Source organism: Rhinoderma darwinii, chromosome 2 (assembly GCF_050947455.1).
Source record: "Rhinoderma darwinii isolate aRhiDar2 chromosome 2, aRhiDar2.hap1, whole genome shotgun sequence".
NCBI lineage: Eukaryota > Metazoa > Chordata > Amphibia > Anura > Rhinodermatidae > Rhinoderma > Rhinoderma darwinii.
The window spans coordinates 12739063-12753700 of NC_134688.1; the positions used below are offsets into that span (position 1 = coordinate 12739063).

Sequence of the window (14638 nt, forward strand, 5' to 3'; positions counted from 1 at the left end):
GGTGGACACACAGGTTCCGCCTTCTATAGTGCTGCCACTGGTCAGAGACGCCACTCTCTACCACACGGCTTATCCCGATGTCTTTATTTACCTACGTCACCGGGTTGCACCAGGTTCCTTTGTGGAGGACGCCCTCTTACCCCTGCTACACCTACGCGGGTTGTTGCGGAGGCACCGCTACCTTTCGCGCACAGTGCAAGTACCTTAGGCACAATTATTTAAGGGGGTATTGTAAAGTAAGGGTATGTTCACACGGGCTATTTTCGGTTGTTTTTCCGGCCGAAAAATCGGAAGCAGAACTCCTCCAAACATCTGCCTATTGATTGCAATGGGAAAAACTGCGTTCTGTTTCCGATGGGCCGTTTTTTTACGCAGCCATTTTAAAAAACGACCGCGTAAAAAAAACGCCCACGAAAAAGAAGTGCAGGTCACTTCTTGGGACGTTTTTGGAGCCGTTTTTCATAGACCATTGAAAACAGCTCAAATAACGGCCGGAAAAAACGCCACGAAAAACGCCGTGAAAATCGCGAGTGGCTTAAAAAACGTCTGAAAATCAGGAGCGGTTTTCCCTTGAAAACAGCTCCGTATTTTCAGATGTTTTTGAGTTTGCGTGTGAACATACCCTATAAGTAGATAGTCCATAGTCCATGCAATTCAGTCCATTGAATAAGATGATTACTGCCCCTTTAAGACCGTTTTGCACTGGCTACAACAAACATACCGTGCTCGTAACTTGTATATTTATAACCAGGAAACATTACTTCAAAGACGACTGTTCAATCAAATTACCACAAGGAGGGGAGGGACGACCAGACTTCACTTGATAATTATATTCTGGATATAATTTATTCAGTCAATATTCAGACCTTATTCTCAGGTCCCTCTGACTTGATGACACTTTGTGGTGTTAGATTCCCAGACACTCAAATGTTCAGCTTCTTTCTACCTATTGTCCCTCTAACTCCCTCCACGGTCATTACCTCACGCTTTCCCGCCTTTTTCTAACTCCACCCCTTCTCTCTCTCTCTAACCTCTATCTATCCATATGCCGCACCAATCACCTTGACCAGTGCGGTCACCTGATCTGTGCACTAACACAGGGCTCAATGGGAACTCTCCTTAGTGCAGGGCTGAGGATCTCCTCGGTTGCTAGGAAACCCAGCCTCGCCCACTGGGAAGACATAGCGAAATCGGAGGATGCAAACAAACAAGACAGACACTGGGGGGGGGGGCACACACACAAGAGGGTGAGAGCAAAACACGCAACCGTTTACAATACCTGGTGAGTGACCAGGAAACACCCCACACACATAGGAGAGACCGCGGCTACTGAACATTAGCTTCGGGACAGGGGTTGCACTTAGGAGAGACCATGGCTATTGAATCAGATTAGGGGAGGGGAGGTGCACATAGGAGAGAGAGAACAGCCAGAGATTTTCTTGGGGGGGAGTTTGCACAGAAGAGAAAAAACTGCCAGAGATTTCCTCAGGGTGGGGGAGTCTGGGACATACATGGTGGAAACACCTGCCAGACATTCGTTGTGATGGGGTGGGACAAAGAAGCTTGAAATATTTGCCACTATGGCGTTGATTTCTAGACGGACTTTACCCAACTTTCAGAGACCAGTGATGGCACCGGCGCTGATCACCAGGTGAAAGAGCGGTGCTGCATTGTGTAATTGCCAAGCACCAGCGCCACCCAGTGCTCAGCATCAAGAACCACAGAATAAAGAGTCACTCTGCTCTCCCGTTTATTAGTGATCGATAAGGAAGTTGAAACTGAAGCACCGCTCTGCTCTCCTAAGGAAGCGGCGCTCCGCTCTCTCGCCCGGTGTTCAGCGCCGCTGCATAAGACGGCCCCGGACACCGGAAGCACATGCCAGAGATCATGGCCCCTCGTGCCAGCTGTGGCACGGGTGCCACATGTTGCCGACCCATGGTGTACTTGATCGACCATGACCTGAACAACCTCGACTGACCACAAAACAGGAGGACAAATTTATCAGTGTGTTCCAAACCGGACAAATACAAAACAGCTCATCAGATCCGTGCTGCTCTGATGGAAACGAGGAAGAAAAGCGCGTCAATCGCGACTGTGAAATGCCGCTTTGTAGTCAATGGCTTGAAAGGAGGTGCAGCAGCCCGACCAACCGTTGCTTAGGACCATTAATAAAAAGAAGTGAGAACATGAGCTGGACCACTAGTCAGTGGAAGTTTTTCCACAGACAAATTGAAGTTCCAAGAGGTGAAAGTTTTTTTGTTGTGAGCGCATGCTTCCTGCTGCCATTCAGACCACGGTTAAGAATGGGGATTTTTCGGAGGTGGTGCGGTTAGTGACTTACTAGAAGATCAAAGGGATTCATGGACTCCAAGTACTACCACAACATCCTGGTGCACCATGCCATGCCTTTCAGCACCCGTCTAATTGGTTGTAGTTTCACACTATAGCAAGATACGACCCAAAATATACCTCCTGTCATTACAAAAAATGTATTCAGTCAACAGAACGACAACAGGTGCTGGAGAACATGGACGGCCAACTCCATAGTCCAGATTGCAATCCACCTGCACTACTTTGGGATCCTCAGCACAGGTGTGTTTGAGTTGCGAAAGTTACGAGCCAAAGTCACCATTGGGAGTCGCACCAAGTGGGTGGCAATCGGAGCCGAAGCTTTATACAAGTTGACCGACAGAATTCCCTGCGTCTACGCTGCTGTGATCGCTGCTAAGAGTGGATACTTTGATGAGAGAAAAACGTAACCCCTTTACGACCACCCACCGTCTTTTGACGGCAGGCGGTGCAGGTCCTTTGTCTACAGCGACGTCTTTTGGCGTCGCTGTAGAAGAGGCTGATGAGCGCTCCTCTAAGCAGGAGTGGTAAATTACAGCTCCTGAACTTAGAGCAGCTTGCTAAACACAGCTGGGATCGGAAAACATTCCGACCCCAGTTGTTTAAACCTTTGATCGCTGCGGTCCTGACATGATCAAAGGGAACTCCCCTCTTTGATCGCAACACTGGAAATGCAGTGACGGGATCAAAGACTGGGGAATCCCTCTGCAGTGAGCCCTGGGGACCTAGTAAGGACCCCAGGGCTGTCTGCTCAGAATGCGCTGCCCTAACAGCAGCCAGCGTCATAGCGACACAGTATAATGTATTAGCATACAGAGGTATGATAATACATTTTTAGTAAAAAATAAAGTTGGAAATAAAAAAGTTAGCCCTTAATGGGATTTTTATTTTTTTTAAAAAGTGTCATTATTTTGCATAAAAAATCTTTTATTGCCCATATATTACATAAAACCTACATAAATAAGGTATCTACATGGCCGTAATAACCCGAATAATTAATTTAATAGGTTATTTAGCGTGAAACAAGAACGGGATAAAAAACGATGGAGAATTGCTTTTTCCTAGAATTTATAAAAACAAACTGCGCAAAAGACTAATACAATTTTTCCTGCATAAAACAAGGCCTCATACAGCCCTGTCAATGAAAAAAAAAAGTTATGGCTGCTGAAAGGCTGAGAGGCAAAAACGGAAACATTTAGCAGGTCATGAACGCCTTTTCAGGCCCGGTCATTAATCGGTTGAGGAACTCAAGGCTCAATTCATTGGTAAACAATGCTCATGACCACAAAACTTGTTTATTTACCTAAATAAATGATTCGGGAGGTGTATTGAAATGAATGAGCAGTGGTGTAGTACTTTACGGTAAGCCGGCCGTTCCCACAAACTGCCATACTGTTAGGGTCAGTTCACATGTTGCGTAAATACTGCGGTTTTTCCGCAATGGAATTCTTTGCGGAAAATCCGCAGCAAATACAGTAGCAGAAAAGTGGATAAGACAAAACAAATCTCATCCACACGCTGCGTAAATACGGAGCGGAAAAAAACGCTTAGAAATTGACCGGCAGTGCGGAATTTTATTGGGCAGCACATCAATTGTATTTGCGTAAACGCTCCCTATCTATCTGTTGCGGGTTTTCCCCATTGAATTTATTGCGGAGGTAAAACCCGCAACAATTAGCAGTTGTTGCATTTTTCACAGTGGGATCGCAGCAATTCCGCTGCAAAAATCGCAACTGGGAAAAAAAAAAAACCTCATACTTACCCTGAAGTCTGTTCCACTCAAGACTTTTCATCCCATGTGACCACTGCAACCAATCACAGGCTGTAGCGGGGTTCGCAAGGGATGAAACATCATCACAGGAGGCGGGCCTGGATGATGTCAGAGGGCCGGCCTCCTGGGATGACACTTCATGCCATGTGACCACAGCAGCAGCCAATCACAGGCTGCAGTGGTCTCCTGGGATGAAACATCATCCCAGGAGGCCGGCCTGCTAAATGCTGAAGTTTTCCGCAGCGGACATTTCGGTCGAAAAACCGCAAAGTTTGGAGCGCTTTTTCTTCCGGAATTCTCTGCGGTGCACAGGGCGGATACGCTGCATGCTTTTACGCAGCGTATCCGCCCTGTGTGAACTCAGCCTTACAGCACAGTGATGGTGCGGGCACAGGAGTCCACTTCATCACTTGCAGGTGCAGGCTACATAATGGCACTCTAACCCCTCAGACGGCACTGTCAATAGCAATTAAGGCACCTAAGTGGTTTTACAGAGGGAGAGGCTCCTTCTGCAAGCCCACTGGCACCCCGCAACGCTATCACAAAGTGCTGATGCGTTGCCATGGCAGCCGAAGGCCTAACATTAGCCTCCAGGGCTACTATGTAAGAGAGCCTACGGCAGGACCTAATAGGTGTTTGTCAGTAGAATACTGATGGGCAAAATACACTGCAATACAGAAGACGTATGCTAGAAGTAATCAGAGCATCGCATGTTCAAGTCCCACAGAGGGACTAAAAAAGAAAGTTAAAGAAAAGTTTAGAGTTTATAGAAAAATTTAAACTTTTTTTTATGGCTTTCAGAATGTGGTGACACAAAAACAAAGTATCTTTTTCAAAGCGGTAAAAAAATAAAAAAATAAAAAAATATAAAGTTGGTATCGCCATAATTGGAACGACCCGCAGAATAGAGAAAACATGTCATTTATTGCGCATAGTGAACGCCGTAACAACAAATTGGAAAAGACAAAAGGCAGAATTGCTGTTTTTTTTTTCTTCATTATGCTTCAAACTTTGATTCTTATAAAAGCTGGCCAATACATTACATGTACCCCAAAATGGGGCCACTGATACATACAACTCATCGCAACAAACCAGCTCTTATACAGCGGCTTAGACTGAAAAGTAAAAAAGTAATGGCTTTGGGAGAATGCGGAGAATCACTTCATCCTTAAGACCGAACTAGGCCGCATCCTTAAGGGGTTAAAGCTACTGGCCCCAAACCATGGGGCGGCACTACTGAGACATTCTGGTGACAGAAATTCAAAGGGACTTGTTATCAGGTGCAATGTTGTCATGGAGACCTTAAAATAATAGTGTGTGTGTGTGTGTGTGTGTGTGGGTGGGTGTGTGTAATAACACTATTCCTGACCATTATATGACGACTTGTATCTTGCAATTTTTAGCAGTTTTCCCTTCTGCAGTCTCCATCTATAATTATCAGTTTTCCCTGATCACAGCTCGAGTGGGCGGAGACTATCTGCTATGATGCCTCCCATACACAGCACAGAGAGAACAGGAGATCATGTAGATGCTCTCTCCTCCTCTCCCCTCTCCATAGACTTCCACAGGCAGTAGCTGTAACCTGATCCCTCAGTGTGGCTGAGAAGTCTGATCTTTACCTCTCTCATAATACATTTTATTAGTCAAGTGGAAGTGAATAATCAACACAGGTGGCAGGGGAGGGGGAAGAAGAGTCTGATAAGTGGAGAATGAGGCATTCTTCTGTAATAAGATTTAGAACTAAATAAAGTTTCTTATCTTCGCTGGTATTATTGATTTATGGAGAGTTGGTTGAAACAAAAGTGACTTTTTAAAAAGGTAAAAATCCCCATCCATATCAATATCTACATCCTGCTTGGCTTAAATAGTGGCAGTGATGTGTGTGAACATTGATGTATTTAGTGATTAGGCAGATGGAAAGAAATCATTACCTCTCGGCACACGGCTGCTATCTGTCCTTCCTCCATGCAGGTCTCTGTGACCACGTTCGTTAGTGACCCTCCTGCCAGGTACTCCATCACCACCCACAACTCCTCCCCGACCAGGTAACTGCAATCACAAATGTTATTCCATGAGGTGCAACCATTCACGCTGAAGACCAGGAGAAGCAAACATATTTTTGGGTCCTGTTTCCCAGCGGCCAGTCATGAGTCTGTGGCCTCTAGGAAAAAAAATACCAAAAATGAACTCCAACCCCCCCCCCCCTCCCCAGATTCAACTCACCTGTCAAGATAGTTGACAATATTTGGATTCTTGTTTTCCCTCATTACAAGAATCTCATTAACGATTAACTCTTTCTTTGGCTGCTGTTTTAAATTCATTTGCTTAATTGCCACCTGTATAAAAAAAAAAATATTACAATATTTCAATACTGCTTGGAATGAGAGGACCATCTACAAATAGGCAAAGACAGGGCCGCTTTAACCATAGGGCAAACAGCAAATCTGCACCGAGCCACATGGCGGCGGCACAACTTTTAATTGTATCTGACTCTTCCCTACCACGCCATTCTCTCTAACAGGCATCAGTGGCAGGCGGCGCGTGACCGTCACTGCATTGCACTGCCTGCGTCGTGGGAACAGGGTTAGGCAAGTATACGTTTTTAATTTTCAGGGGCACTATTACTGTATGGAGTGGGCACAGAAGTAGACATTATTGCTGTGTGGCAGATATATTAATTTTGTATGGGGCACAGAGGGGCATTATTACTGTGTGGGGCACAAAGGGGGCACTTAGAGGACTACTACAGTGAGGGGGCACTATTACTGCATGGGGCAGTATTACTATCTGGTCACTATCTGGCCCTATTGGGGCACTTTGCGTCACTATATGTGTGGCACTTATTAACTTCTGTAGTACAGTATTTGGGGACACTGTAACAAAGCAGGTGCAGTAATGGGGGCAAATGGGGCAGGAGGAATAGGTGGGGAGGGTGCTGGAATAGCGAAGAGCCAAATACATCTGGGATGCAAACTCTGCAGAGACGAGTTGTGGTCGGGAGGAGTCATCATGGCCGTCTGGGTCAGATAAAGAAGAAAAAGGAAAGTTAACGACTCCAATTAGAGAAGACGTCACCTGTAAGTCTAACATTTTCCCATTAATGTGTCTAAAAAATAGTCTCTACTAAAGATCATAAAAATAATTCTATCTATTTAGACTGTCAAGACATCGGAAGCCAATTAAGAATATCTGTTGGTGGATAAATGCACTAGGTCCACCAAAGTGTTAAAACGTAACCGGAAAACAGATGGGGTAAGGGCTGATTTATCATATAGGAGGACTCTGTGGCTGATATGGGGTGCCAGGGAGAAGGGGTCCAAGCTCAGGTTATGCCAATCCTCATGAGAGTTGTGATCTTATGCTGGAGTATTCCAAAAGAGGGAAGGACCAACGGAGAGGTACATCATCCTTCTCTCCGACCATAGGAGGAATACGGAGGATATTAAAGTCCCAGGAGTGGGGAGGTACCCATTTTTTGGGTAGCGGGGTGGGTAGAGTTCACATCAGTGTCACACCCTGTATGACAGCCATGGACACTTTACCTCTTGTCCGGTGGCCACATCCAATGCAATGTAAACCGTTCCTGATGCCCTGCAAAGAATAAAAGAGACATTTCATGCAGCCAGAACTACAATTCAATTGCAAAATGCTTAAAGGGTACGTCCATCTGGAATTTAAAAAAAACCCACAGTAAATATAAATCATATAGAAGCCCTTTAATTCTACTTTTCCCTCCAGTTTTTTGTTCTTTTAATTCTCTTTGCTGTATTTTTCTCTCTAAATTTTTCCAAATGTGCCAACAGGAAGTAGCAGCCAATACAACTCCTATAGGGGGTGGTCACCCATCTATTCTGGAATCCTGTATGGATAAATCCGCCTGGTTCTACAGGGTGGGCAATTTATATGGATACACCTAAATAAAATGGGAATGGTTGGTGATATTAACTTCCTGTTTGTGGCACATTAGTATATGGGAGGGGGGAAACTTTTCAAGCTGGGTGTTGACCATGGCGGCCATTTTGAAGTCGGCCATTTTGTATCCAACTTTAGTTTTTTCAATGGGAAGAGGGTCATGTGACACCAAACTTATCGAGAATTTCACAAGAAAAACAATGGTGTGCTTGGTTGTAACGTTACTTTATTCTTTCATGAGTTATTTACAAGTTTCTGATAAAGATAGTGGGGCCATTCTTCATCAATGGAAACCTCAAGGCCATGGGATATCTGAAATTGCTACATGATGATGTGTTTCCCTCTTTATGCACTGAAGCTGGCACGTTCCCTGAGTTTTTCCAGCAAGATGGTGCACCACCACATTATGGGTGTCAGGTCCGAGCATTCCTAGATGAACAGTTTCCTGGAAAGTGGATTGGTCGTCGTGGGCCAGTTGAATGGCCCCCTAGGTCTCCCGATCTGACCCCATTAGACTTTTATCTTTGGGGTCATCTGAAGGCAATTGTCTATGCTGTGAAGATACGAGATGTGCAGCAACTGAAACTACGGATACTGGAAGTCTGTGCTAGCATTTCTTCTGCGGTGTTGCTATCAGTGTGTGAAGAGTGGGAGAAGAGGGTTGCATTGACAATCCAACACAATGGGCAGAACTTTGAACACATTTAATAAGTGGTCAGAAACTTGTAAATAACTCATGAAAGAATAAAGTAACGTTAAAACCAAGCACACCATTGTTTTTCTTGTGAAATTCTCGATAAGTTTGATGTGTCACATGACCCTCTTCCCATTGAAAAAACTAAAGTTGGATACAAAATGGCCGACTTCAAAATGGCCGCCATGGTCAACAGCCAGCTGGAAAAGTTTCCCCCCTCCCATATACTGATGTGCCACAAACAGGAAGTTAATATCACCAACCATTCCCATTTTATTTAGGTGTATCCATATAAATGGCCCACCCTGTACATTGACACTTTTGTTGCTGGGCAAATCAGCCAATCAGGAGTCTGGAATAAAAAGGTGACCACCCCCTGTAGAAGATGTAATGGCCGCCACTTCCTGTTGGAAAATTTACAGAAAAGAAAGTGTTCTAACGAAGAAGCGGCTCAACAGAATTTCGAAAAACTTGAGGGAAGTGAACAACTCAGGGTCGGACATATGATCTATAATTACTGGGGATTTTTGGTACCATGTAGAAATCCCCTTTAAATTTTATAAAATATTGTAATATGAATGGAAAAAAGTTCATTATTAACCCTGTCACTGCCAAAGACGTACGTAATATGTCATGACTTTTAACGCCTGCCTGGACTAGACTATGCAATAGAGCCAAGATATCATATTAAGGCCCAGAATCTTAGCCTGAAGGACATTATTCGGGGTGCAGCACTCGTTTGAATTTGGGGAGCAGGATGAAAAGTCTGTGTAGGGAGAGGTGGACGGGGGAGCTGCAACTGAGAGCAGGAAGAAAGATCACGGCCTGTTATGACCAGGTCTCCCCCTGTACAGCATCCAGTGACTCTAGGGGGGTGCAGTCAAAAGTGTGAAGATTATCCCAAAAACCCTGGCAGCAAAAGGGCTTAAAGGGATAGTTCAAACAGGGGGTCCCCACTGCCAAGGAATCAGGAGGGGACGTGTTGTAGTCAGAATCTCTGTCAGGTTCGGAGTGGTCACGGAGCAGACCTTTTGCGGATTCAATTCACCATCTACACCAATATCTATGAGGCATTTATTTATGTGTAGACATTGATCTAGATGGTGATTCAGATCGCTAAGATCTTCATGACAACACTCCACCAGACTGAAATTAGAAGGAGACACGGGGTCATCAGAATCTCTCAGTAGTGCAGCCTCGGGCTTTGGGCCTGTAACATCCATGTGATCATATGTCAGCCCGTAAGTGATGGGTTCCCTTTAAACATCTTTCTTGGTTATATCAACAACTAGGAAATCTGGGTGACAGACAATCAGCCACAACAGAGGGTGTCACCCAGCTTTTCTACAGTCCTGCATGGCACCTTCGTAAGTAAGGTGTATGGATCACACGATATAGGAGTTGAGTTATGTAAATTTCTCTTGCTCGTCCTCACATCCTATGACCCATTTATGTCAGGGGGCACAGATCGTGTTGTAGGCGGCTGGCGGACGGCCTCTCATCTCCTGCCAGGCTTAACCAGGCTGACAGGAACACAAAGAAAACATTCATGCGGATAATCTCAGGCAGGGGCATTCCCCGACTGTGAGCAAATGCGGAGTGCCCACTGGCCCGTGACCGGCTCACACAAGGCCTTATTAGCTCTGCTGGCAGCGGGCTGCTCTCCGTGTGCCAGGCCCATACTATTGAAAACTTCTGCCAGAAGAGCTTTTAATGTAGCGTTCTGCATAACTAAACAATTGCCCCCCAGAGGGGCCGGTAACGTGAGCGATGAGATATGGCGGCGCTCTACCGGTTTATTGATCCAGGACTGAATCCCCTGCGAAACCCACAATCTGTCCCCTCTCCCGCAGGGTCGGAAATGGCACCTTGTTAAAGGGCCAGCACAATATTTTAAAGAAACCCCTCAGCACCTGTCACTGCCAAGAAATACTTCAAATAAATATTACTCTTGTTCGGTCATCATGTGTGTTTCTGGGAAAGCTGGGTGACAACTAAAATGTGTAGGAGTTCAATTCCCTTCCAGCTTTTCTAGAGTCCTGAAAAGCAAACCCACCTCGTTATGTTATGATAATGTAAACGGAGGTACAGGTTGCATGACAAGGTACATTTGCTGTTCAGGGATCTGAGAAAGCGGAGTCACAACTAAAACGGTCACCATTTCAGTTGCTACCCAGCTCTCGTCCTGAAAGGCGAACCTAGCTCGTTATGTAGGGAGAATGTATAGGGGGGCGTACAGGCTGCATGAAAAGTACATTTGTTCTTCAAGGGTCTGAGAAAGCTGGGTCACAGCTAAAATGGTCGCCATTCCAGCTTTCCTAGGGTCCTGTTAAAACCAATTCCACCATGTTATATAGAGATAATGCATTCAAGGGTGCATGACGTGGTAATTTGCCATTCAGGGGTCTGGGAAAGCTGAGTGACAACTAAAATGGTTGCCATTCCAGCTTCCATCCACCTCTCCTAGAGTCCTAAAAGGAAAACCTATCTTGTTATGCAGTGATAATATAACAGGTGGTGCAGGCCGAATAGCCCAGCTACTACCCAGCTTTCTTAGAGTACTGAAAGGTAAACCTACCTTGTTACGTAGCGATAATGTAAATCGGGGGCAAAGGACATATCTGATGTCAACCAACTTTCCCAGGAACAGATAGAATTAAAAAATGGAAAAGGATGACTTGTGAGCCTCCCGGCTATCGTGCAGTTCTGGATTACCAGGTGCCAGATTATAGGAATTCCATGTAGTATCGAATGGTTATTGATCCAATGCTCTGATATATTAGGGTCTATAGTGCGCTGTATAGTCCGAGGTCTCCTGCTTAATAACAGGTATCGCTGGGATCGACTTTGCCCCCTGTGTTCTGCGCAGTGAAATAAATAAGCCAACATTTCAGCTCACACAAGGGTTGTCACCCAGCTTTCCCAAGCTCCGTGGGTATCTGAGTGACAACCCCTTTGGGAGGTGTTATAGCTACCCAAATGATTGTCACCCAACTTTCCCAAACTCCTAAATGATAAACCGGCCTAGTTGTGCACGATTTTATTCCCCGCACCCATAAAGCCAGGGTCTAAAACAGTGGGGTGTTAAACAGCTGCTATATTAATAGCTATCCAGCTTTCCTAGACTCCTGCATGGTAAAGCTGCCTACTCTGATATTGATACATTCCCTATACTCATGAATTGGCAAATTTGCTATTCAAATACTTAGAAAGTTTGTGTGACCGTTCCTGTGGGAGCTATATTGGATATTGGTTTTCACCCAGCTTTCCCAGAAACGGGTAAAAAAAATATAAAATAAGAACAAAATAGTAACATCCACCCCTTTAATCCCAATAATAGGGGAGCTCACGCTGATCTAGAATCCATGTGTGGTCTCTCCTCTGACGGGACCGGCCACCCCCACTCATGAATGGGTCCCAACAGTCGGGGGCCCCGACAATCAGATAATTATGGCCTATCCAATCAACATGCCAAAAATCTCAGTGATAGAAATGATTTACTCACCCCTGTCCGATCTTCTCGAAACTGGTGTATTTTTTCTTGGGGTCCCCCACGCTGACGATACTTCCTGCCAATACAGAAGATATTTACATATTTGTGTGTGGTATTGCACATCAACCGCATTCACGTCAATGAAACGGAGCTGCAATACCAGATACAACCTGCGGACAGGTGTGGCGCTGTTTTAGAAAGAAAGCAGACATTTTGTGCCTAATCCTTGTTCTAACTTTTTTCTTTTAAAATACAATGATTAAGGCCTCATGCAACCGACCATTGCCGCAAACTACGGATCCTAGTATCTGTTTTGGGGTCTGTAATGTCATCCGTATTTCACGGTCTGCATCTATAGGAAGGTCACGTGATCGAGTTTCCTAGGCGTTTCCTAGCAACGTATCCGCAAAATTTGACAAGCACACAGATGACTTCTGTGCGCTGTCCGATATTCTTGCGAACCTATCGACTTGGATGGCGGCATGTGTCCTCAAAAACGGACGGGGACAGGACATGTTCTATAATTTGCAGAACGGAACAACGGATCCACAAAAAAAACTGATGTGTGAATGGCCCCATATAACGAATGGGTCAGCGCGCTATCCGCAAAAAAAGAAGATTGCGCGCTGAAGAACAAAAAAAAAAAAAAAAAACGGTTGTGGGCGCGAACCATTCGCATTACGTAGTTTTCACAAAATGCTCAGTTTTTACGTCAGTTTTGTAATAAATCGCAGCAAAAAATGCGAAAAATAATCGCAATGTGTAAATATATTCTAATTTGGATAAAACTGGATTATTGGGAGGATTGGGTGGGCGCACACAGGATTCTAGCTTTTACCCCATGACAGAGTAGCCCCTGATCAAAAAACGATTGTGTGTTCGCTGGGATACGGAGATCAGATACTTCCCCTTTAGGCCTCATTTACACGAGCGTATTATACGCGCGTGCGACGCGCGTGCTTTTCACGCGTGTCGTACGCACCTATAATAGTCTATGGGGCTGTTTAGACGATGCGTGAATTTTGCGCAGCGTGAGTGCGTTGCGTAAAACTCACGACATGTTCTATATTCTTGCGTTTTTCACGCAACACGCACCCATTGACTTCAATGGGTGCGTGAAAACAACGCATGCCACACTGACGGTCCTGCGTTGCATGCGCGAAAATCACGCAAGAGCTGTCAAAAGGATGAATGTAAACAGAAAAGCACCACGTGCTTTTCTGGTTACAAACATCCAAACGGAGTGTCAAATTAGAGATGAGCGCACCGAACTTCACCGGGTTCGGCCGAACTCGTTTTAACCGAACCCGGCAAAAAATGTTCGGGTACGCGACTTCAGGAGACAGTCACTGCCCACGGTGCTGAAAGACTTAAACTGTTTCAGCACCATGGACAGTGACTTTCGATCACAATATACATATACGTGTAAAAAAAAAAAAGAAGTTCTGACTTACCGATAACTCCCGGCTTCTTCCTCCAGTCCGACCTCCCGGGATGACAATTCAGGCCAAGTGACAGCTGCAGCCAATCACAGGCCAAGCACAGGCTGCAGCCAATCACAGGCTGCAGCGGTCTCATGGCCTGCCGCGTCATCCTGGGAGGTGGGGCCGGATGACGAGAGAGGGACGCGTCACCAAGGCAACGGCCGGGAGCCCGGACTGGGGGAAGCAGGAAGTTCTTGGTAAGTATGAAAGTCTTTTTTTATTCACAGGTTGGTGTATATTGTGTTCGGCATTCACTGTCGCGGGTGCTGAAAGAGTTACTGCCGATCAGTTAGCTCTTTCAGCACCTTGGACAGTGACGGGCGTCGACTACCTCATCTCTATGATGGCGGCTGCGCGAAAATCACGCAGCCGCGCATCATACACGGATGACACACGGAGCTGTCAATTGCCTTTTGCGCACGCAAAACGCAGCGTTTTTTTGCGTGCGCAAAACGCACACGCTCGTGTAAATGAGGCCTTAAGGGCATACGCTGGCAGCACACGTACGTGAGAAGTAATGAAGGTCATGATGCGGTCAGCACATATCTGCCAAGCGCTGCCGCCAATCCTGGGCATGTTCGCTGCCAAGTCAGTAGTGACATACGCTGCGTTCTACAGGATTACCCGGATCCCACATTAAAGAGACGCTGCATCTACAACCTCTACTGGGGCCCGGCACGTAGAAATTGTTCTTTGACCTTCCATAAACATCTTTAGCCTCCTGACATAATGATAGTAAATGGGCCTCATTTAACAAAACCGTCTAACAGTAAATCTGTCCCTGTTGCCCATAGCAACCAATCACAGCTCAGCTTTCATTTATTAAACGGCTCTTGGAAAATGAAACATTAGCTGTGATGGGTTGCTATGGGCAACAAGAACAGTTTTACTGTTGGGCCTCATTTAACAAAACAGTCTAAGAGTAAATCTGGCCT

General features: G+C 45.6%; 1 protein-coding gene across 4 annotated transcripts in view; it reads right to left on the bottom strand.

Moving 5' to 3' along the window:
- PAK1 (p21 (RAC1) activated kinase 1) overlaps positions 1-14638 on the bottom strand; it is a 72760-nt gene that overhangs the window by 7829 nt on the left and 50293 nt on the right. For all 4 annotated transcript variants that reach the window (XM_075851361.1, XM_075851360.1, XM_075851363.1 and 1 more), the window contains exons 8-11: positions 12232-12295; positions 7663-7711; positions 6344-6456; positions 6052-6169 (exon numbers count right to left, since the gene is read on the bottom strand). In XM_075851361.1, the coding sequence (XP_075707476.1) occupies positions 6052-6169; positions 6344-6456; positions 7663-7711; positions 12232-12295 (344 nt within the window). The remainder of the gene's footprint in view (positions 1-6051; positions 6170-6343; positions 6457-7662; positions 7712-12231; positions 12296-14638) is intronic.